The following is a 23,555-nucleotide window of genomic DNA, read 5'->3' as shown; positions in this document are numbered from 1 at the left end:
GTGGGTGAACATGTGCCAGCCATGCGTAGAGTGCGTAAGTAGTAAAGAGATATTACAGTTTAGGGGTGTTACAGGGAAAACAAAAACGCTCAAGTGATATGTACAGTGAGCGACAGTGAAGTTATGGAACAGAGAATGAGGCTAAGCGGAAGAACGCCGGAAAATGCATCGAGTGAGAGCAACGCAAAGTTATCATCATCACCTATGACTCTGTTGAAGAGCCATGACTGCCTGCTCAAGCTGCCGTAACCTCGAGTCTTTCTCTTCATTCTCCTGTCGGAGGCGCTTGATCTCAGAGCGCATCTCATCGTTACCACGGTCCGAGAGGCCAGAGTCAGAGCCAAGTCGCTTGCGCTTCAGACTCATCTCATCTTCCTCGCGGTAGTCCATGGTGCGGTTGTACGGTGACTCCGAGGTGCGTGACTCAGGAATGGGAGAACCCCCCTCCATCTCACGCCTGACCATGTCGCGGCGGATGATCAAGCCATGCATATCTGCCGACATTGATGTTCTGCGGTGAACACGACGGACATGCTCAGCGAGGTTCTCCTTCCGTGTGAAGCCGGCGCCTGAGCTGCGCTTGCAGTCGTGGAAGGGGCAGAAAAGGGACTTCTTGGTACCGCCGTGCATCTTGTGAACTTCGCGTTCGTGGCGAAGAAGGCCACCGCTGTAAGTGAAGCCTTGGAGCTTTTCGCAGCCCTTGACGTTGCACTTGTAAGGCCTGTCATGCTTGTCCATGTGTTTGCTGTAAACGTCAGTGTCTGTTCGTGTGAGTCTGGGAATACTATCACTCACCTCCATTCGCACTTTCGGTCAAAAGATGTACCGCGGCATTCTTGATACTTGCACACCATCTTGCCGTCTTCGTTGCGCGGTGGTTCTTCGGCGCGTTTGTAGCTGTGGTTCTTCCGTAGTGATCCGTCGTCATCGCCGTCTTGCGAAGAGTCTACAGAAAGTCCCCTGCTGTGGCTTCGGGGCGGGCTTGTAACGATGATTTGTCGTTCGCCAGCAGTTGGAGAGGTCATAGGTGATCGAGCGCTCATGCTGACCGGGGTAGGCATATCGGTGAGCGAGCTGATGGAAATGTTCCGCTTGTGCTCGTGCGGCACCTGCATGGAAGTAGGGTTTGGCGAAAGCTCAGTCATGATGTCTGGATATCCAAGGTTGAAATACTGAGGGTTGTAACTGTGTTGCTGGGCCTGAGGCTGGCGGCTTGGTTGATATATACCGGGAGACGCGAAGGCAGTTTGTGGCTGAGCAAAGAGATCGCTTCCCGCCGCTCCGGTGACTCTAACTCTCGGATCTTGAGTAGAAGTGATCAGATGACGCGGACTGTCTTGAGGTGGCAACGTATATGAGTGCCAAGGAATTTCGTGGTCGGAGCCCAGATGCGGAAAGGCCGTTAGAGGTGGCGCAGCAATGCCTTGATCTTGAGGCGAATAAAAATTAACGGGCGGAACTGCCTGGAAGGTTGGTGCGGATACGCCATAATAAGTATCTGGATTTGGATTTGTTAGTCGCAGCTGCGAACAAGTCCAGCCTGAAACCCAGGGTAGGCAGAGAAGTCGTGACTCAACTCAAACGGACACGGGACACTAGGCACTTACCTGGTCGCGGCTCTGGGTCCGCTCCTTCTCCAGCCTGACTAACCCGCAGGACTGGAACTGGCAGCCTGTCCGCAAGACCATTCAAACTCAGATCGGGCTCCCAGGTTTCCGTGTTTCGTGCCTGGAATGGAGCATGGTCCACATGGACGTTTGTCGCAGGCGTCGCATGCTGCGGCTGCTCGCCAATCAGCTCTTGGCCAAAGCTGAGGTCTGCAATGCATTAGCACCAATCGGGATAACCACAAACCTTCTTCATGTTTTCACGCTCGACCAATCGCAACCAGTCATCCACCTGAGCAGAAGCCTCATCGGGCGGAAAGAAATGTAACACATACAGTCTGACGATGCATCGGTATCCCACGACAGATTGAGGTTGTGTAGCACGTTGTTGTACGGCACGCGGTCTTTGCCAGTTCCCTCGTAAAACATCCAGCAAACTCCCCACAGAACGGCTAGCGACGGTTTGATAGTCCATGGGAAGGTGCTGAGCGCTTGTGGCTTCTCAGCGAACTCTGTAAACCAGGCCAGGAGTTTGCGCTGTCTCTTGTCGTGATCGCCGCAGAGCAACTCCTCCAGAGCCTTGCGTGCCAAGGACTCGATTAGGTCTGTCTGTAGCCGCAGCAGTAGATGTTCATAGTTGGCAATGAAGTTTTCGTCAAGGATCAGTCCGAGGTCAAGCCCTTGGGCCAAGAGCCAGTCGTCACCATACTGCCGGCGACACCCCGCAAGCACGTTGATCGCTTCGTGTACTGCCACGAGGAGCTGGATAGTTTCGTTCATGGAACGAGCCTCCAAGATCGACGCGTTGTCGTGTTTGAGAAAGAGCCTGTCGCTGTCCGCGATAGACGAGAACGCGTTTCCCGCTACATGGAGTTTGCCGTCGACGTAGCGAAGCATACTAGGCCCGCAGGTTCAGTAGTTGAAACTAAACAAAAGCTTCCGTGAACGTACTGTTGCACCTCATTCCCTAGGTTTCGACTTGCGGGAGCAGCCGAAGCCGGCGTCTGCAGGTTGCGCGACGGTCGAGTGAACGTCGCACCCTTCTGACTCTTGCAGATGCGATTGGCGACGCGACGCGACTGCTTCGCATCCTGGACGCTGATCCGTGATAGATTCTGGGCGACACTTCGGAGGCTCGGCGCGAGGCTGATGCCAAGAGGGCTCGCATCGATTGAGCCATGCTGCACACGCGGCTTGACACGACGACGAAGCTGTTTGACAAATTGGAGGATTCTAAAGGTGAGGATAATGCTCGTTTGCTTGTTGCGCTGCTGGATCGCCATTGCTAAGCGAGACGGGCGGTCCGAAGACGTAAGAAGAGACGACGTGTACTCAACCTTCGCCTCTCGCGTTCGCAGCTAGCATGTATATACTTGGAATCATCCAAGGGCGGAGCACATTGCAGAGTGCCTGCCGGTGAGCCTGCTTCGATGAGAGGAAACCGTCAAGCCACGCTGTACGGCCACACGCGGCGTGATTGGCTGGCTCCCGGCTTGTTGAAGTGCTCAGCCACAACAGAATGCCGCTTGATAACCTGGGGCATCAACGCCAGACTCGACACCACTTCTCCCACCCTATCGTTTGGACAGCCTGGCAAAAGACAAGGTCACGCATTGAGTGAATAGCGTGGCGCAGCGGTTCTCCTACCTTACACGAACACTTTGTGGGCAGGCCCCCGCAAATGTGCCGTGTTGCAGTCGTTTGACCGCCATCGTTTTGTCGTTGCCTTGAGAGACAGCCTGTATTCCTCCAGCACCGGTGTCGTCTTCATGCGGAACGTTCAGCGACCATCGGAAAGTATCGCTGACCGCTTGACGTCTGTGAATCCCTCGGGATCTGCGGCTAGGATGTAACGAAGTCCCCCCGCCATGATGGTGTTGCGGCCTTCCGAAACAAGGTGGAACACAGATCCTGCATGACGTCTCATAGCTGGGGATGGTTGCGGCTGATCATCGGTAAAGAGGACTCGAACGATAAGGACGAAGCTTTTGGTGATTATGGACGTGATGTGAGAAAAAGAAAACATGTAGGCATTGAAGTTGCGGTGGTTGGATGCTTCCGATACCATCTATCTCTCACGTGGCATGAGCGGCCCTCTCCCCCAACTTCAAGTCGCCAACTCTCTGATCCGACTCAACGTGATCCGCCTCCCGGACAGCAGCATCCCAGGCCTATAACCCGGCGTCACACGAAACACCCCCACACCCCATTGCCGAATCGCAACATGTCCGCACCGAGTGTAGATCCGGATGCCAAATGCAGACCATGCATGCGAACTATCACGTGCGGCCTCGCGGCTTCCGAAAGCCCGTTTCCTCTCGGGCAATGCATGAACAAGTTTTGAATCTTTGGGCGGAGAGATGTGTACCGAAACCTGAGAGGCCTCAGGCGGTAAGGTTTGTCAAACACGAGCCGAGGTGTAGGAGGTATTTCAGTTCTCGCGACAATATTTCGCGTGATCATACACTGGTACGTTATTCTCTCTGCGATCGTTGTGTAAGCTGCTGTCTCTCGGAGCATGCTGAATAATGAGCATCGATCGGCTCGATGCATAGGTGCTGTATAGTGTTAAAACAGTGTCAGCAGGGCAAACAGTGGGGATGATTCGTAGACAACCTCCCAGCCGACACTACGCCTGGTACGTGTAGACACAATGAGAGGTGAGAAGAGACTCCGGCCTTCGATTGTAGAGAAGCGTTATCATGCTCATGTCAATATATTGTACAGCAACCCCGCTGGCTATGCATTTTCGCCTTTCGTCCAGCTCTTTGTTATCTTCTTTTCCTCTTCCGCTCAACCTTTCACATCCTCAAACGCTCATGACCTCAGGCCCAGCAAGAAGCTGCCTCCACTTGAACCACCGCCATTGCCGCCAGAGTTACCGCCGGGTAGATAGCTGATGTTGGGGTTCCTCGCCAACATCTGCGCAATATCCTTCTGTGTCTCAATGCGCCTGATCAGCACCAAGCCGTCACCACTCTTGGCCACTGCCTTTGAAATTGTGTCGGCAGCCTCGGCTTCACCCTCTGCCCTGATGACGTTGGCCTGCCTCTCCTGCTCGGCCTTTTCGACAATGAAGCGCGCGCGCTCGGCCTCTTGTTGTGCGATCTGCTTCTCTTCGACGGCCTTGGTGAACTCTTTGCCGAAAGTCATGTGGGTGATGGAGACGTCTTCGAGGGCAATGTTGAACTCGTTGGCGCGCTTGAGCAAGTCGGTGCGAATGCGGTTCGAGACGGCCTCTCGCTGGGTGATAAGCTCGGCGGCATCGAACTGGGCGACGATGGCTTTTAGGACTTCGTTACCGATGGAGGGCAGGACACGCTCGTCGTAGTCGAGACCGAGGTTCTACTAGCGCGTTAGATGCAATTCCTCAAGCTGCCTGCTGCACGAGTGCGGGGTGGCATAGACATACCTGGTAGATCTTAGGCAGCTGCTTGACCTCTGGGCGATGCAGCACCCTCAGTGTGAGTGTGACCATCTGCAAGTCCTTGCTGCCCGTCGTAGTGCTGATGTTCCGCGGCCTCGTCCTGACATCGAAGACAATTGCCCGCTGCAGCCATGGTACCAGAAAGTGGGTGCCCTCGTTGACGACTTGTTCCTTGACTCCCGACAGACGATCGAAGATGACGGCGCGGGTTCCGCCCTTGACGTCGTAGAGCGAGCTCTGCACGACACTGGCGCCGATGGCGGCAGGAACGACCCAGCGGAAGAGGGAGGTGGGTATCGCGGCCATGGTTGGCGGGTTGTGCGGGTTTGGTGTGGTGAGGCGGCGGCAGGCAAGATGCGGAGAATCGTGAGAAGTGGATGATGCTTCTACTGGAAATATGGTCCGAGCGTCTGCGGCGAACGATGCCCGTGATTGGCGCAAACACTACCACCACGGATGCAGAACGAGAACATGCCGGCGGGTTGAGGCGTCTTCATTAGATAGTCCAGGCTGTTGCATTGTTCCCTTACCCGACCCTGGTACGCTTCCGTGTATGAGGAAGTCACGAAAGAGGGGCTGTCAGATCAGGGAGAAGGCATTCTGTGGATCAACAAAGACACTCATGTGCGTGTCGAAAAGGATGTATTCATCAACGCCGATGCTGATATGCACATGTGTGGCTCAAGCCCGTCTACGTACTCCCCGCCTCATCCATCAGCTCCTCCACCACCTCGTTCTCAACCGAGCGACAGCTACCGGTACAAGGTCGGCTCACTACTGCTCAATAAAGCCCTTGTGCTCCTTGTGCGCCTTGTACCAGTAGCTGTCCTCCTTCTTCGGCCGGAGCTCCTCTGACAGCTTGTCGAGGATGACCGCCAGAAGCTTCTGACGGCCATCCTCGTTCTCCGCGTCCCGGTTCCAGACGGCGATCTGTACAGCGTTCCAGCGAACGCTGTACGATATCCCGCAGATGTCGTCGTTGAAGGCTGTTGATGATTAGTCTTGAATACGTGTGAAATGTTGGAGAGGAATAAACTTACAGGCACGCTTGGTCTCGACAGCCCCCTGCAGGACGTCACCAACCGCAAGCAGGCACATCTCGTGCCAGAATTGCGCCGCCACGTCCTTGCTGACCTTGAAGTACCATGCGCCGCCGCGCGTATTCCGGGGGTCTTCCCAGACCGGCTTCACACCCAGGTGGAAGAGGTGTATCGAGTCTCGCAGCTTCAGGTTCTCCACCGGGATGTTGTTGAAGTGCTGGTAGAACTCCTTGACGGAGACGATCTGGTCTCCAAGCGGCTTGGGGCGGGTGAGGTACTCTTCTGAAGCCGCCTTGTCCTTGGGCGCGGCTTGCTGACCCTTCTCTGCCCAGAACATCCACTTGAAGCGGAACTCGGGTACTCGCACCGACTTGAAGATGTTGTTGAGCATGGCGGTGCCGCGTGCAGGCGAGGCTGTGGCCGACTGCTCTTCAGCGGATGCCTTCGGGAGGTCAGAGGTGCTGAGCACCGGGAAGCGACCAGCCATGGCGGGAGATGTGATGGGGATGCCGAGGTTGCTGCTGATGAGCTGGAGTTCCTTGATGTTGGAACGCGCGGTGAAGATGCGCTTGCTGTTTTCGATAGCGAGGTCGTTGGCGAGGTCCTCGGAGGTCTCCTTGGGCTGGACGTTGGGGACGACGAGGATGGTCTCACGGGCAATGGCCTTGTTGAGGGTGACGAGGATGCGATCAGCGGCGACCTTGGCCTCGTACGTCAGGGGCTCGTTGGGGTAGGGTACGCCGTGCTTGGTCGCGTAGATGAGGTCTTCAAGAAGAGAGACGGAGGTGGACTTGCGGGCAGCTGCTGCAGTCCTAAGCTTCTTGCGGGTCTCGGTGGCCGAGGCAAAGAAAACTTCGCGCTCCTTGAGCTTGGCCTGGTCAGCGTTCTGAGCAGCAGAGGCCCTGAGCATGCCGATGATACGAATGGTCTCGTTCATGGTCATGGTGATGGATGTGAATGCGGTATAGGATAGAGTGATGTAGAGAGAAGAAGTGACGACTGAGTGTCTCTGAATAGATATAGAAAACTGGCGGATGGTGGTTTGCAGATTGTGGAGGCTTGTGAAGAACTGGAGTGTGATGGACGAGAGACAGTCAAGGACGAGCGATTGGAAAGTTTTTATGCTCTCCCAGCCTCCTCATTGCAAAGACAAACAATATCAGGGAATTCTATTGTGGGCTCGCTTGAATGACGGTGGTGAAGGTGAACGCTGGAGGTGAAGACGAGTGGACCAACCAGCGCCCAGCGTTGGGCTCGATGAAATCTGATCATGCTGGCACAATAGCAGAACGCGCAAGACGATAGCAGATGCTCACTAGGGAAATATGCAATCATCTGATACTGATGCTGGATCGGGGCAGATCGATCTTGATAAGATCCATGGATGGGTGCATGTGGACAAGTCTGAGGCCGACTTTCGATCGGGTGGCAAGAAAGAGACGACGGGAACGGAGATGGATGAATTTGTAGAGATTGTAAAGACATGAGAGAATGAGTACATACCTAATGTCTGATATGCAGAAATCTCGCGCAAAGACAATTGAGCCTTGCACACCTGGGCACGGTTGGTGAATACTGATGAAAGTCGGAAGCGGGGCAGCGACACACCGACTCTTGCAGACAGCGTCACAAAAGCTATGAGAACAGGTAGAGAGGAGGGTCACAGCAGCGAGACTGTAAAGATTGACGAGAAGGGGTGAGGTCGGATATGTACGAGGCCAGCTGGAGCTTTAAGAGGCTTAACCCCTCGGACAGCACAAGTCAGCCATGCAGGCGCCCGCTCTAACTACGTTTCAAGACGCCGTTTCACGACCCCTGCTGACACCAACGAGTCGCTTCTGCCTCAGGCCAATCTGCAGCCGCACGCCTTGGACTGTGGAGCATCTGACGGGATATCCCATTATTACAGATGTACTTGAACATGTCATGTGTGCATATCTGGTTGGCATTGGCTGTCGGCGCCATGTGCTGGAGAGGGCGGTGACGTAGCCAAGGGTCCTCTCCGGCTCGCTACCTGGCGCGAGATCTGCACCCGTCTGCGCGAAACTTTGAATCTTGGCCAACTTTTTCCCCAGACTTTTGTAACCCACTTCCAAACGCGTAGACGTCCTTAACCGTCTCTCCTAAGATTACCCATATCGAACACCACGGAGGAATTATGTCGCCATACGTCCACGAAGCCGTCGCGCACCGCAGCAAACGCGTGCGCTTCTCCAACGAGCCTGAGTCCTCGCCGCCCTCGATATCCTCTGACTCCGCCCTCGCGTCGACAAACGCTGCAGACGATTCTACCACGAATGCAAGCGACTTTGGCACCTCGGATAGCGACAGCGAACTATCCGAATCGAGCGAAGAGCCCAGCAGCGACGAGAGCTCAAGCGAGGAGGAAGACGACGATGGCGAGGACACAGAGATGGAGCTTGAAGAGCCACAATCACAAGATGGCGTCGTAAACCTCCGCGCCAACAGAGGCACGAAGCCGATTATGAAGTTGGGCAACGAAGATCTAGGACCAGACATTCGCGGCTTCCTCAAAGACTTTCTGCCGCAGTTGAAGGCTGCGAACGAGGAGCTGGAGGCGCAGAAGAAGGCCGGGACGCTGAAGAGTCTGGAATCTGTAGAGGGACAGGACGAGGGCGAGCCGTATATTGAGATGGTGAGTAATGGATCTTGATGGTATCGTAGGGCGCTGCTGACAGTGTCTAGGACCTCGGACTAGGTGTTCTCGAAGAAAAAGACCCGAACGCGGACAGCGACAAGGACAGCGCGAGCGATGCGGAAGACAGCGATAAGGAAAAGGATGTGTTGGGCAAGCTGATGGGGCGCGAGAAGAGAGATCCTGCGAGCATCGAGGTCGTGCAAAACACAACAGAGTCAACATGAGATGCTGGCCAAGATGATTGCCGTCATTACGGGCGCCTTCAGAAACGGACTGAGCTACGGATACGACAGTGTTTGTGCGCGATCCGCATGCTCATACTGAGGCCTTCACCTATCCAGCCACTGGTTCGCCTGTCAAAGGCCTGATGTGTGAAGAGCGAACGAGATTCGGTATAACCCCTCACCTGTGGCTCTGTGCGGAAGCTAATGTAGCATAAGGATCACGCAACCTTCCGGTATGCTCTTCAATGTACAATGTAGACATTGCAGATATGGGACCTAGGCTCGGAGTTGAACGACTGGATATCAATATCACGCATACACAATCACATACTGCAAGCACGCAATGCTTCGTCCTGTGAAGAACCCACGATGCATTGGTGGCTATAAGTAGCCGCCCCAGCACTTACACTTACTCTTCCTTAGACCTCACAGACAACGCATACACACACTACCATTTACAGCATCATTCGACTATATCGACAACGAACTTGACCAACATTCCAGCTTCATAAGACACTACGCTCAACGGCCGTATATACTTCTAGTCAAACACATTTCACAGCCCAAGCCTCTCTTATATAAGTCTACATCATGAGCGGAGTACCAGATAAGGGTAAGGGTTCCGGGGGAAAGGATGGTGATAAGCAGAAGCCGAAGAGGGTAGTGACCGACGAACAAAAAAAACGATGGTATGCAGCGCAAAAGGCTAAAGACGATGCCGCGCGAGCCGCTTATAAGCCACCACCAGTCCAAAAGCCTGCCCCGGCTGCCCCGGCTGCCCCGGCCTTCACATTTGAACATTACGACCCATCTACGCAGTATTCACAGCATCCTCCGACCGGACGTCCTCCGACCAGACCTACCTCACACTGGTATCAAGAACTTCCTACCCATAACAATGAAGAACCTGCTCCACGCAACCAAAAAAAACATGCTACACGCCTCATCGAAAAACATGATTCACACCACACTCAAGAACATCCTCCCCACCATGCTACTCCCTATGATTCACAGCTGCGCCCACATCACTACGACGCACACAATCCTCATCCCTACGATGCGCAGCAGCCCCCGCAGCAACAACCAGCACCCATATCGTCGATTCCTAATGCCTCCCAAGCTCCAGCGAGAGCACATACATGGGACTTGCCGCCTACTCAAGCAGGTAGCTCCCGGAAGCCCCCACAGCCACGATCAGAAATGCGGTCGATTCTTGATCCCCCTCCACCTGCAAGAGCACATACATGGGACTTGCCGCCTACTCAAGCAGGTCGCTCCCGGCAGTCTACACGGCAACAGCCGCGTGCGCCTGTGTCACAGAACCCCCCACCTGGACAGTTCACACAGCAAGCTCAACCTCCACGTGCCTTCCAGCAACCCCCACCTAGACTCGAGCTAGGTTACGCTGAAGAATATGCTCCACATCACCCTCAAGGATATGTTCCCCGTCAAACTGCTACCTATGGTTCACAGCAAGACTCACATCCCTATGACGCAAGTCGACCTGGATATGACGCACGCAGAGCATTTCCTGAAACTCCGCGTCAGCAACAGACAGCCTCAGATTCGGACCCGTACGCGGCTGTTACTCAGCCTCTTGAAACTCTATACATAACCCCACGTCCGATTCGAGAACCGACTTATCAGGCAACCCCAATGGGCGCTACAACCGCCAACCCATCCGGAAGGCCAAGACATAGTCCACCATCGGAGGATGATGATACACGACCAACAAGGCGACGGAACACTGGAGATACAGAAGGAAAGCAGCCTCCGAGGAAATCGAACATGAGGAGCCTTCTGCACCACACTCCCAGTCCACCCTCCCAGAATTAACACCCAGGATCGATCGTGATGGATACTTAACGAACGGGTGTCATTGGTCATTAGTGTTGATATTGTCTTAGGGTTTGAATATTGCGTGGACGAGAAGGTGTGAGGTATGGGTTTAGAGCTGGCTCTAGACTCGATGGAGAGACGAGGGGAGCTCGAGTGTTTGCTACGTTGTTTTCTTCAGCAGCATGTTGCTTCTTACCTATGTACTTAGTATTGTGTAACTTTAGCATAACTTAACATCGATTCAGCGAAACAGCTTTGGCCCACCTATGTTACATGCAGTTCTTGCCTACCCCCCTCCCCTCATCTTTCAACATGCATCGCCAACGCCTCAAGAATGCCTGATTCACACCACCATCCTCTCCATCAATGCTCGTCTAATGACCAACACCTCCCTTAGCCCACGTCGCATCAGCATTCTCATGAATCTTCGGCACCTCAATATACTCCCTCACCCCCTTCTTCCTCTGATAATCGCTATCAAAGCGCTGATCCCTCTCCTTCAACCTCTTCTCAAAATCCGGCATCTGATCCGCGGCCGTATAACTCGTCATCAGCTGTGGGGGTCCAAGCGGCAACTTGTCACCACGGTCAGTCTGCCAGAGATGGTAGATCTTGCCGTACAGCTCGACAACTTCTTCCATCTCTTTGTTCTCGGCTACCTCCCATGCGGCTTCTGGTACGCCGGTTGGACGCGGCATGATTAGCATTCCGGACTTTACTTCGAAGACGTGGGAGTGCCAGAGCTTTTGCTCTTCGGCGTCGAGGGTTGAGTAGAGTTTGGGGGAGATCATGTACTCTGTTATTGGTTTAGTATGAGATTTTGCGGTTCAGGAAGTAGGATGCTTACCGATGCCGATAATCCGCGCGCCTTTCTCGGGAGAGTCGTAGAGGATGCATTGGCGTACTTCATCGTTCAGGTGCGCGCAGTAGTGGTTTGCTTCGACTGCATCGCGCTTGGGGTCGTGAGCGTATGCGTGGAAGGCGTTGAGGTGAGCGCATATCCTCTTGACTGGCGCGAAGTTCTGTACAATTGGTTAGCGTAGTCACTATACGAGCGAGATTATGCTTACCTGAGTCATACCAGCACCGGTTTCAAGTGTGTTGTTGTATGCACTCTCAGGTTCACCGGCCGTCTTGTTGTTTACGGGAAGCGAGTCCATGTTGTGTTGTGTTCTGGGAGATATTGGTTCTCAGTGTTGACTGATGCTACGACTGGTAAGGCCTTGGAGATATGAAATCTATCCTTGCTTTTAATCTTAGTTGCTTGTAGAAGTCGCCGATGATAATCGCCGTTCAGGAAATGTTATCGGCGTCTCAAATGGCGAAGTTTTGAGAATGCACATGGGACCATGAACAGAGGTTGACGTCATGATGACTTTTGATTGGGTAAAACACCGAACCCTGCATCCCGAGGTCTCTTCTTGGGGAAGCAAAAGCCGACCGCCAAAGACAATGCATCTTCAACTAGGTCATTGTCGGCGTCTTCTCTAACATGATTTTCTCATTAATTTTGGCAACCATAAGGAGGCCTGAACTTTCTTTGGACCAACACAACACCAAAAGCTGCTAAAAGCGGTCTTTCAAGGTCTAATCGCACACGAGAGGAAAAGCTCAGTACACTGCATACAACTTCTGATTGTGCATTTCGACTGCGGCGATAACTACGTGTGTCCGGTCTCGTCTATACTCAGACTGCGACGGTCTTGCTTGCGTAACCGAAATACTGACTATATCTGAGCAACTAAGGTCTGGTCGAACCTCTTCGCTTGAACCTGCACTCAACACCGGTCTGGACATTGAAAGAAGCATTGTGCGTTTTCCATGGCTTGTCATGTGCCATCTCAAAGTCGAACCGATGCAATACCTCGGCAGTCACTTTGTAGATTTGTGTCAAAGCGAGCTGTGTATTGTCAGTACTTTTCTACTTTGTGATCACGGTGCACTCACAGGCCTTCCAACGCATGTCCTTGTTCCAGCACCCCAACCTAGGATTGTCTTGTCCATCGCCCGCGTACGATCTTCACTCTGCAGCCATCGCTCGGGAACGAAGTCTAGCGCATCTTTTCCAAATACGTCTTTGTCGTGCGAAACGATTGAAGGGTTCATTCCAACTGTGTAGCCTGCTGGGATGTACTTCCCGCACAGAGTGATTCCTTCGTTCGGGGCGTACCGAGGCATCGATACCGAGAACGGAGAGAATAATCTCAGGGCTTCCTTTACAGTCGCTACGAGGTATGGAAGAGAAGATACCTGACTGTACTGTACTGGGGATGAGAGGGTGCCGTTCTCAAAGGCCGTATCGACTTCTGCGCGCGCCTTTTCCAGTTTCTCAGGGTTCTTCATCAAGAAGTAGAAAACGGAGCGCATTGCGATGGACGTGCTATCAGCTCCAGCCATGCTAATAACAGTCAGCATGATACTCCAGGGTAGCTGTTCTGTCAGTGCACATACATTGCAACCCACATGTCCGATGTGATCTCTCTGTGCGAGTAGTTGACTTTCTCTCCCTTTTCTTGCACAATCGCCAGCAGCTGAGAAAGTAAGTCGGGCCGCTTTCCCGTCACTTCAAGGGTTCTCTCGGTAGCTGTCTTCGTCTCTATAATCGCAGTCTTCTTGATATCCTCCACAGCCAGCACAGCCTTCAGTAAGCTCGGGATGCACACAGCTACCAGAAGCAGGAACGGTCGGATGTAGTACGGAGTGACTGTTAGAAGGGTAAGAAATGGCATTGCAAGATGGACCGAGTGGATGTAGTTGTTGTAATCGATGCTGTCCTTGAGAAAACCAAAGGCTTGACCGAAGAAGGCGACACCGACGCTGTCAAACGAGTACCTAATCCACAAGTTAGACTGTGAAATCGGTGAAAGCTAATTTGTAACTTACATCTCGAGCCAAAGACCAAAGTCAAATACTTCGTTGCTATCGGCGAAGCTACCCAATCGTTCAAGAAAGAGTTCCAAGGTCGCATCCAGATTCGGTTCGTTTTTCAGTATGCTGGAAAGGGAATAGACACCTCCAACAATCCTTCGATACGCTGCGTGCGCTTTCTCGTTGGTCTGCGTGAACAAGTCCGGCTGGCTGTTTAGTCCTGATGGTCGCCATGGATTGTACCAATCCGTCTTTTGTAGGGCCTTTTGAACCGGGTAGATGTGTGGAATGGCCGTGGTGTCGGTCGTCACTACCTCATCGGGTGCGATTCGAATGATGGGGCCATATTTCTGGTGAAGAACGCGCTCGATAATCTCAATGTCGCCTTTGTGATGGTGCCACATAAGCCATGTTCGTGATACCGATGCCCAGAATGGTCCTGGAACCTTGGCTAGTGGATGGAGGGTTCGAGTATAGATGGTCCAGACGAGATAGTATGAGACGAAAGATGTAGAAAGGTAGATCAAGAGGACAGATCGAAGATGTGCACCCAGAAAAACATCATGTAGAAGCGTCATGTTGCATATCCCGACGTTGAAGGACAGAAACACCACGCGAACGATGGTGGAGGGGACAGACGGAATTATCTTCCATCGTCGCTCATCGGTAACTGCAGCACTCTGCAGCCAATCCTTTCAGGCCCCCGATAGCGAGCTACGACTCGAACAGGCCGTCCCAGTATACTGAAAGGAGAGACGATGCCGAAATGCGGGTCTCTCTACTGTGGGCACGCTGCAAGTGCCGGGGCGTACCGCAGACCCTCGCGTTCTGGCCATGGTGTGCGCTTTACACGAGTCGCAAAAGCAAACTCATGATATTCTCAGCTTCGCCAGCTGAACAAGAGTCGCTTAGAAGACCCACGAACTATTCGTTGTTCAATTTGATGTGTCCAGACTGTCCAGCATCGCTTTTTCTCATTGCCATGTGGCGGGGAGTCGGAAGGATGCTGCCGCGCTCGGAATGGTCGAATGGGGGTTGCTTTTGCAAGGGTGTCCACGGCAGCACCCTAATCGCAACACCCTGTTCATAGCAGGCTCAGCCGCCGTCCCGTGTCGCCTATCCCGCCTGCCGTCTCCAGAGTTCTGCATGACTTGTGATTTCTCTAACTTTGCTGTCGACCATCGACGCAGCTTACTCGTGTGTTTGTCTACAGTCTCCCCACGCTGCCACGAAGCGAAGCGAAGCCGGCCCTCCACACACCTACCGTCCCCCAATGCCGCCTCAATTACGCCAGAGATGCATAATCAGGAGGCATGAGACTATAGTCTACAAATGCGCAAGCCCAAGAGCCGCTTCTTAGCTTGCAACAACGTCTAGACTATCAATTTGACGTTGTGTGGATATCTGGACTTCCGCGGGGAGCCAATAGGATCTGAAACCGCGATGGTGGATGCACAACCTTGAACGCCTCTCCATCTTTTTTCCCAGGCCACCAGGAATACTATGGTCGTGAGGGTAACGCCGTGTAGTAGGCATTCGGGCCTTTGTACACTGGCGTAGCCACGCACTCTAAGAATTGATCGGATTACTCACTACGCGGCTTACTACATTTTCACAAAACAACTTCCGCATCGATATGTACTTCGGCGAGGACTCAATTCAGCTAGGTTTCTGATCCCATTAACCGTTTCGGTAGTGTCCGGATGCCGAGCCGCCTGGGACGGCACGTCTGTCATGCAGCCTGCTCGGTAGAGTTCGCCTCGAATCCTACGCAGGTCAAGCAGAAACAAATTCTCCTGAATATCAACTGGGATATCGAATACCGGGATGTTGGTAAGGATGTACGGAAACGTGCTGATGATACCCAAGATTCGGGATGGCATTTGGCCATGGCTGCCTTCCTTCTGCTTTTTCACCACCATCGTATACTATATGTATCACTGATCATTGAACGAGGATCGACAGGTCGTCGTATTTGTGGCTCGCCTTCTTGGATATTTCTTAGTACTCAACATGCGGTGGAACGAGGTGCTCGTCATAGGGCTCACAACATTGAGTAGTGTTGTGCATACAGCTCTAGCACAAGATGGTTTGAACATGCTACCGCCATGCGCAGTAAGTCCTGGTTCCTCCTCCACTTCTATGAGAGTCTACCATTGACAGTACTAGGCAAAATGCTTCCAGAATGTTGTCACTGCCCAAAGAACATGCGCACCCACTGATGTGCAATGTATCTGTGAAAGTGAATCCATAAACGCGGCCATCCAGACCTGCGTGGGTGGCGCATGTTCAGTCAAAGAGTCTCTCAGTAAGAATCCACCAGACTATCCATCAACCGCGCTGACCTGAGGCGAACAATAGCTGCTGTCAATGTCACTTCCACCATGTGCGAGAGGCCTGTTCGCGACCGATCCAACGTCATATTCTTGACGGGCATCACTGCGGGTTCCGTTGCTCTCGCCGCCGTCACCGTCCGCACGTGGTCCGCAATCAGTCAGAACTCGTTCGGGCTAGATGATGTCTTTGCAATCGCAGCCGAAGCAGCGTGTCTCCCAGTGACGGTGATACAATGCTACACGCCAAAGCTGGGTTTCGGGAAAGACACTTGGGTAGTTCCTCACAGCGATATCTACAAGGTTTTGAGGGTAAGCACACAACACTCAATGTGTTTGGATGACTACTGACTGCTTGACAGCTGACCTACGGCTCCCAAATATCCTACTTCCTCTGCTGTGGACTCACCAAGCTTGCCTTCCTATTCTTCTTCCTCCGCATCTTTCCCTCGGAGACGACCCGAAAATGGATCTGGGTGTTTATCGTCATATCAGTGCTCTGGACCATCGCATTCGCATTCACGATGACCTTTGCCTGCAGACCTATCTCCGCAGTATGGACTTCATGGGATGGCACGAGCACACCGGACTACTGTATCAACCAGAATCTGTTCTACCTGGTAGCAGCGGCGTTCAACATCGGTCTGGACGTCGCCATCGTCCTGATACCGATTCCAAACCTGATGACGCTGAAGCTCAGTTCGCGTAAAAAGGTCTTCCTCAGCGCGATCTTTGGCGTCGGTGGCATGTGAGACAACCCATTCACTTAGTAAAGTATCGCCGCATGCTAACAAATATATCTCAGCACCATCATAGTCTCCTGCATCCGCCTCAGCGCCGTCGCCAAATACGCCACATCAACGAATCCCATGTACGACAACCTCATGTCCGGCGTATACTCCATTCTCGAGATCAACGTCGGCATAATATGCGTGTCGATGCCAGCCTTCCGAAGATTCCTCGCTCAGCTGGTACCCAAATGCTTCGGCACGACGCAAAACAACTCGGATCCAAACGAAGACGACGGCACGCCCAATCGGCCATCAAAAAGGAGAGGCAAGCCAAGCAGAAGCATGCTGGATGCAAGCTTGTTCAACACAACGATGGCGAGGACGGTAGACGAGACGCTAGAGGGTATTGGAAAGGCGGACGACGAAGTGCACCTCGTAGAACTGCGGAGAAGTGGATCAAAAACTTCGACGCAGAATATGGATGGAAGTATGCGAGGGCACGACGAGGAGAAGATGCTTCCTAGTTATCACGCTTCATGAGATTACGAATTACGCTGTCACACAGCTTACTATGTCTATACCCATTGCTTGACTTTAGCGTTGTATCTACTTCTGTTTCAGGGCTCACAGGTGTCTCACGAAGTCTTTCTGAAAACCATTCCGAACCAAACCTTTGTACCAACCCACTTCCAACCCCTCTCTCCCACAGCACCACCCTCTACATCCTCCTTCCTCATTTCCCGTTCGTTCACATTCACTACCTCAAGTCCTGCAGTCTTGGCTGCCGCGGCAGTCTCCTCCACTGTGTAAACGTAACTGCTTCCCCTAACCTTGACACCCTCTGCATTGACGAACCCAGCTTGACTGACGCGTCCCATGTCCGCGTGCATGTTTGTGACCAAGGCGTTACCACCAGGTAAGAGCAATGCAGCAAGTGTGGCGAAGTAGTCCTTCAGTGGGATGTGCTCCAGGACTAGAGTGGATGTGACGGCATGAACGGGTCGCAGGTTTGATACCGCAGGTAGCGGAGAGCCTGATGGGTTATCGACAGTAGGAAAGCAGTTGCAGCACTCTAGTCTTGACCGTACCCCTTGCTGATCCTTCTCCTTCAACAACGGCGACAGCTTCTTCGCAGCGACATCTAACATGCCCTGTGAGAAGTCCAGACCAGTGACCTTAACGCTCTTCCCGTTCCAATCGTATCGCACAAGTTTTTCCGTGTTACGTCCGGTACCACATCCTAGATCCAGTACAAGGAGCTCTTGTTCTGTTGCAGTGTTGTTCTTGACTTGGGATAAGAACTCTGGAAGGAGGGCCTGGAGCTCTAGATCGTCAATCGCTTGCAACATGTTGCCATCGGTGTCGTAGATGGCAGCCCATTGGTCGTAGGCGGCTTGAGTCGGAATGTGCTGGACTGGAGTTGAAGGCTTTTGTGGAGCCGTGGTCGGTTGTAAGGTTTGGGTACGCTTTGCTGTTTGTTGGCCATCCACAGTTGAGTCCGATTCAGTGGTCGAGAAGGAGGTATTGGCAGCTGCGTTGACGTCAATGAGGGACGTGTCGAAAGTCATATCGATGGATGTTGGCTGAGTCATGTTGGTAATGGTGCTCTCGAAGGCGGAATGAAAGACTGTTCGCTGATTGTAGATGGCAGTTGGTTGGCTGGGCCTAGAAACAGATGACGAATGGTTACTGCAGATCTGAAGTGGGGTAAAGTTCCTGAGGATTGATGCTTTTCCTGCTCGGTGCCTGGCGAAGTCTTATATGCCAGCCTGCTCCAGCCAATGACTCTTCTGCACGCCCTCTCCACGCCCAGCATGTATCCAGCATTGCCCAATTAGGCGATATGTCGTGCATGTCTCCGTAGCGTGAGTCACATCTGCATCTGCTGGGTTCTGGCTCGCGCTAAATTGCCCCCGGCGTCCGCCACGTCCGACCTTCACTCAACATGCGTTCGGTCCTTCCCAGTCGGCATGAACCGAGCCGCTGAGAGCTACGGTATGCTTCGCGCATGCGCATAGTTGCTGTTTCGTGATGTTCATGAATCGACTTTGAGGAGAGATTCGTACAGCGTTCACTCCATTATTGCTCCTGGGTATCGTCCTAACTCAAGACGCGTCTTCAAAGTATCTAGCAAGTATCCGGTCCCGATGCGTGACCAGGCGTGTGCGCGTCGTTAGCGCGTCGCGCAAACGCGTGTCCACCCAATCCTTGCCCAGTTGCTCATCCAATAGCAGATGTGTATACGCAAAGACACTAGCATCGAACAAGCCCGGTCTTTGCGCGCCGAAGAACCAGTCGTCTTTACCCAGCAGTGTCTCTAGTGTTGCGAATGCCTCGTCTGCCTGGTTATAGAGCGTCTCGTCGTTGATAATGCTCGAGAACTTGAGCAGTTCGGTTTCGGCGGCGAGTCGTAGTTCGCGGGATATGGTAAGGCGTACGAAGGAGTTGCGGGAGCTTGGGAGGATGTAGAGGGGCTCGGCGATGGTGGTGAAGTTGGGAGAGAGGTAGACAGTGTAGAGCTGGGATATGTTAGCCATGAGCCAAGTCGTCCTGGCGATGGACGTACCCAAGCTCTCCGTATCCGATGGTCTAGCAGACTCAGGTATGCTTCGTAGCGCAGATCTCCAGGCTCTTCTATTGCCTTCTCGCTGTTGTTCATGGCCCATCGTTGCAGTTTGTTCGAGGGAACAGGCTGCGTCCGTCTGTAAGGATCTGGCGATGATGGTATTACAAAGGGTAGCGAGCCGCTGGGCGAGGCATGGTTGTTTGCCGAGGCAACTTTGAAGGGGATTTTGGAAAACTTAAGGTACGCCTGCGACAATGTGAGCTTGTTGGTGGGGTATGGGCACCTGTCGACATGGACTGACCTGCCACTTCAAGCACGCTGGGTTATGAGATGGTGCGCCTCGAATTGCTCCTCCATCAGTAGTGAATACATAGAGTACATGGGTGTCGTGATGTTGTGGTGCGCGTTGTGGGAAGTCGTTGACGGGATACGTGATGAGCGGGAATTGGTCGAACAGCTGCTTTATTGGAGTGGGAACGGAGAATAGGCTGCGCGACGATGGCTGTCTTCTGATACTTCTAGCGGAAGCGCTGTCATCGTCGGGTCGAGACATCATGGCTATGCGTGGTGATACTGGCAATGGTGTCGCGAAAAGTTGATGATGCGGCGGCCTCGGAGGAGAGCCCGCCGACCTCGTCATAGCTGCCGCTCTCCTACCCATCGACTACACAATCACCACATTCGTTTCCACATCACATTCTCGCGTTGCACCAATTGTTTATGTTGAAGCTACAGAACCCGTGAGGCCTTATCTGCCCGCTTGTTGCCAATTGCGAATACATTGTCAAATGGAGAACCTGCCGAAAACACCACGCGACGCGTCGAGAGGGTTTAGAAGCCAAACAGATCATTCTGTCCAACCAACACAGCCGCCTCAGCCAGTCGACTACACAATCTGTACTGGTTCTAACGTACCGTTATACAATATGTAGTCTTAAATAACACCAGGGCACAGATGTGTATCCTCACAGCTTTGGAAGGCAGGCTCAGCCACAGCTATTACGGGCACTATCCAATAGCCTTCCCTCCAAATCAGAAGACATGCACGTCGATGCACAGCCTGCCGCCGGTAAGCGCTGATATATTTCCAGCGCTGGGAATCCAGGAAAATGCGCGAGGATCGCGCAAGAATCGCGCACTTGTGCGAATGCCAGCACTCGAGCGGACATCCTTCATATGTGACCAAAATCGCGACCGTTGGCCTTGAAATCGGTCATTTCCACGAAATCATCCGTCATAATGAGTGTCGGTCTGGAAGGCGGTCGCTTCACGCCAGCACTCAGATTACAGTGCGTCACGTTACCATCGGCGTCACGCAGCCCCGATACGACCCAACCAGAAGTAGAGAGGCATCCATCAGATAGCGCGTATCGGATTGAGAAATCACGGGAATCAGGAAATGACACCCTTCTTTCAGCAGCAGGAGGGACCAAGTCTTCGTCATGGTCAGCAAGGGACGACGAAACCTTGATCCAAGCACGTGCTAATGGGCTCAATTGGAATCAAATCGGCCCAAAGCATTTTCCATCAAAGACGCCTAATGCTTGTCGCAAGAGACACGAGCGTTTGATGGAACGCCAAAACGCTGAACAATGGGATGGTGTTAAGTTAGATGTTCTTGCTCAAGCGTACATGGAGATACGACGAGACATGTGGTCTATGCTTGCGGCTAGGGTCGGGGAGAAGTGGCAGTTAGTTGAAACAAAGGTATGGTTGACCCCCAGATAATGATGCTGCCATGTGCATCGTCGCTAACAGACGGTTCAGTGCATGGAGAAAGGTTTGAAGAATCTTACCCAAGCCTTTCGCAGTGCGCAAAAGAAGCTAGAAAATGGAACTTATCATGATTTTGAAGACAGCGGAATCGGTATCAGCGATTTGGACATGGAAGAAGAGACTCAAAAGGATAACGATGGGTTGAGATTGACCCAACCATACTCGGCATACTCAGCATACTCAGCATACCCGTCATACACGCATCCACAGCAACGGGTTCCACCAATTCAATCTATGTTGCGGCCAATGCAACATCCACAGCAACGGGTCCCATCAATCCAATCCATGTTGCAGCCTCTGCAACATCCACAGCAACAGGCTACCCAGAAGTCTGCCCAACATCATACGCCATACACAGTGGATCATCCGTCTGGGCAACCGCATAGCGATGTGGCCATGTCTGGCGACGCTTCTCTAAACTCCACCACCCGGGCAATCAAAGAAAGCAACCAAAGCGAGCCTGTAGAAGAAGCTACAGTGGAACATGCCAGGACGAAGCATACAAGAGATGTCGTTCCAGATGAGCATGCTGCACAGCCACTTAACCGGTGCTCACTGACTCGAACACAGTATAGCGCGTCCAGCAATGCTCGTTCGGCATCTGCCACTGATCAGCTCGGCTTTCGAAATCATCAAAGCGATGCTCATGCGAACATTCAACTCGGCAGCAATTTCATTGCGGCGGTGAACCCTTCTTCAGCAAGTACAGCGGATGCGTCTACACAAACAAGAACCGAACACGCCAACGAATCTAGGCGATTCAAAAGCGAGGCTGACCTGTCCAGCCGTGTCAATGCCGGCGGTTTACATCCGACCATAGCCGTTGGAAACGACCAAGTTGGGGCGGTGAGATCACCTCTCCAGTATGAGAACATCGACGTATATCAAAGAGGAGGACGGTTTCGGGATTCGACACCATTGGAGCATGCACAAGACACGAGAAACACTGAGGTTGTCGACCCTCTCCGCGCTCAAGAGCCTAAAGGCTACACTATCTCTCCAACATCTGGCTCTCTCATGCGGAATGAGCGCCCAAGCTCTGAACAGGCCAGTCATCTTTCCAAAGAGCAGGCTTCCGGCCAACTGGTGGCTCATTCCCACAACGTCCCTACTACGCGTGATTCGACATTGCATACTGAGTGCGCAAACTCCGAGACTACGGATCCCCCAAAAGACTCAGCTCCTGCATCCCAGAGACATCTTGGATCCAGTGCAAAGAAGAGAACTCACGAAAACATACGCAAAGATGGCGAGGACGACCCCAACAATGACGAGGACGACGATGATGATGGATCTAGAAAGCGGCGAAGGAAAAATGATAGGTCGATGGAGCCAAACTTCGCATCGCCCAAACGATTCGCATGTCCTTACTTCAAGCACGACCCCTTCAAAGATCGGTCATCGCGGGCTTGCTCAGGGCCAGGTTTCCTTACAATCGCCAAACTCAAGTATGATCTGTCACATTGCATTGACCACAATAGACTTGGCTAACTTTTCTCCCACAGAGATCATCTCTACCGTGTTCATGCCCTACCTCCTCATTGTAAACGTTGCTATACGACATTTGTCGATGACACAGCATTAACGGCCCATTCGCGTTCCGCAAATGGCTGCGCGGTGACAGATGCGAAGCTCGTAGAAGGCTTCGACAACGAGCAGTTATTGAAGCTGAAAAATAAACAAAGCATGCATCAGGCTGGTAACGAGGAGAACCAATGGAAGTTTGTATATTGCGTTCTGTTTCCAGATACGCGTCCCTTCGAAGTTCCTTCTCCGTGTAAGTCGATCCGTCCCTCCGATGTTCTGGCGCTAATCGCTTTGGAGACTACGGGCATGATGCCGAAGTTACAGCACCATCGTCCAAACGACAGTTCCCAAAGCCTCCGGATCTCACACAGTTCTACGCTTTGCTTTGCCGTGAGTTGCCAAGAAAAGTGCGCAAAGCTTGCTGGGCTATCATGGAGAGAAAAGTCACGCTGATGGGAGAGATTTTGAAGAACGAGGTCGAGGACATCGTGAAAGGATGTCTTCAAGACTTGTCAAGTGCTTATCTTGATAGCGTACGAACCCAAGCGACACGAACACGAGAGATGCCAATACCAGAACAAGCGGTACCGACTTCCACGTTGAATGGTCAGGTGCAAAATCAGTGCCATCCACAGTCATACGTTATGCCCTCGTACTGGCACAACAATACCGAATTCTCAAACTCTCCGATGCTCCTCGGGTGCGACAATTCAGCGAACTGGACCAATAACTCACAAGCGGAACATTTGCACAGTCCTTGTTTCGACTCTACCTGGCTCGACGCAGCACTGACGGAGGATATGCCAGGAAACATCCAAGCCCTTGAGTTCACAGAGCCTACCCAAACACATCACGATATGAGCGAATACACAAAGGAAGGTTTTGAAAGAGGTGTGGCAGCAGATTGAGTAGCTTCGTCCTGGTACCACGTTCACATCGTCCGTCGCTAAGCACCTTT

General features: G+C 52.7%; 9 protein-coding genes across 9 annotated transcripts; 2 read left to right on the top strand and 7 right to left on the bottom strand.

Annotated features, from left to right (window-relative positions):
• Nucleotides 1-198: 198 nt before the first annotated feature.
• On the bottom strand, nt 199-2,890 carry J4E87_008211 (uncharacterized protein; the record flags this gene model as incomplete). The annotated part of the gene is made up of 5 exons (XM_049379802.1): nt 199-745; nt 796-1,150; nt 1,608-1,817; nt 1,943-2,505; nt 2,559-2,890. 5 exons carry the CDS (start codon nt 2,888-2,890, stop codon nt 199-201), a joined length of 2,007 nt encoding a protein of 668 aa, XP_049230369.1.
• A 1,534-nt stretch (nt 2,891-4,424) lies between these two features.
• On the bottom strand, nt 4,425-5,340 carry PHB1 (Prohibitin-1, subunit of the prohibitin complex (Phb1p-Phb2p); the record flags this gene model as incomplete). Its single annotated transcript, XM_049379801.1, has 2 exons — nt 4,425-4,952; nt 5,020-5,340. 2 exons carry the CDS (start codon nt 5,338-5,340, stop codon nt 4,425-4,427), a joined length of 849 nt encoding a protein of 282 aa, XP_049230368.1.
• Nucleotides 5,341-5,808: 468 nt separating this feature from the next.
• On the bottom strand, nt 5,809-7,017 carry J4E87_008209 (uncharacterized protein; the record flags this gene model as incomplete). The annotated part of the gene is made up of 2 exons (XM_049379800.1): nt 5,809-6,020; nt 6,075-7,017. The coding sequence occupies 2 exons, from the start codon at nt 7,015-7,017 to the stop codon at nt 5,809-5,811; spliced, it is 1,155 nt and encodes a 384-aa protein (XP_049230367.1).
• A 1,215-nt stretch (nt 7,018-8,232) lies between these two features.
• On the top strand, nt 8,233-8,957 carry J4E87_008208 (uncharacterized protein; the record flags this gene model as incomplete). The annotated part of the gene is made up of 2 exons (XM_049379799.1): nt 8,233-8,730; nt 8,781-8,957. 2 exons carry the CDS (start codon nt 8,233-8,235, stop codon nt 8,955-8,957), a joined length of 675 nt encoding a protein of 224 aa, XP_049230366.1.
• A 2,213-nt stretch (nt 8,958-11,170) lies between these two features.
• J4E87_008207 (uncharacterized protein) lies at nt 11,171-11,956 on the bottom strand (the record flags this gene model as incomplete). Its single annotated transcript, XM_049379798.1, has 3 exons — nt 11,171-11,592; nt 11,644-11,818; nt 11,867-11,956. 3 exons carry the CDS (start codon nt 11,954-11,956, stop codon nt 11,171-11,173), a joined length of 687 nt encoding a protein of 228 aa, XP_049230365.1.
• Nucleotides 11,957-12,537: 581 nt separating this feature from the next.
• On the bottom strand, nt 12,538-14,242 carry J4E87_008206 (uncharacterized protein; the record flags this gene model as incomplete). The annotated part of the gene is made up of 4 exons (XM_049379797.1): nt 12,538-12,696; nt 12,744-13,194; nt 13,248-13,628; nt 13,680-14,242. 4 exons carry the CDS (start codon nt 14,240-14,242, stop codon nt 12,538-12,540), a joined length of 1,554 nt encoding a protein of 517 aa, XP_049230364.1.
• Nucleotides 14,243-16,048: 1,806 nt separating this feature from the next.
• Nucleotides 16,049-17,268, top strand: J4E87_008205 (uncharacterized protein; the record flags this gene model as incomplete). Its single annotated transcript, XM_049379796.1, has 3 exons — nt 16,049-16,309; nt 16,360-16,745; nt 16,803-17,268. 3 exons carry the CDS (start codon nt 16,049-16,051, stop codon nt 17,266-17,268), a joined length of 1,113 nt encoding a protein of 370 aa, XP_049230363.1.
• A 95-nt stretch (nt 17,269-17,363) lies between these two features.
• On the bottom strand, nt 17,364-18,320 carry J4E87_008204 (uncharacterized protein; the record flags this gene model as incomplete). The annotated part of the gene is made up of 1 exon (XM_049379795.1): nt 17,364-18,320. The coding sequence occupies one exon, from the start codon at nt 18,318-18,320 to the stop codon at nt 17,364-17,366; it is 957 nt and encodes a 318-aa protein (XP_049230362.1).
• Nucleotides 18,321-18,833: 513 nt separating this feature from the next.
• On the bottom strand, nt 18,834-19,850 carry J4E87_008203 (uncharacterized protein; the record flags this gene model as incomplete). The annotated part of the gene is made up of 3 exons (XM_049379794.1): nt 18,834-19,247; nt 19,295-19,540; nt 19,596-19,850. The coding sequence occupies 3 exons, from the start codon at nt 19,848-19,850 to the stop codon at nt 18,834-18,836; spliced, it is 915 nt and encodes a 304-aa protein (XP_049230361.1).
• Between the last annotated feature and the right edge of the window lie 3,705 nt (nt 19,851-23,555).

Source organism: Alternaria ethzedia, assembly GCF_023757985.1.
Source record: "Alternaria ethzedia strain BMP 0044 chromosome Unknown scaffold_25, whole genome shotgun sequence".
NCBI lineage: Eukaryota > Fungi > Ascomycota > Dothideomycetes > Pleosporales > Pleosporaceae > Alternaria > Alternaria ethzedia.
Note: the sequence above shows the minus strand (reverse complement) of the source record. Positions and strands in the feature narration are given on the sequence as shown.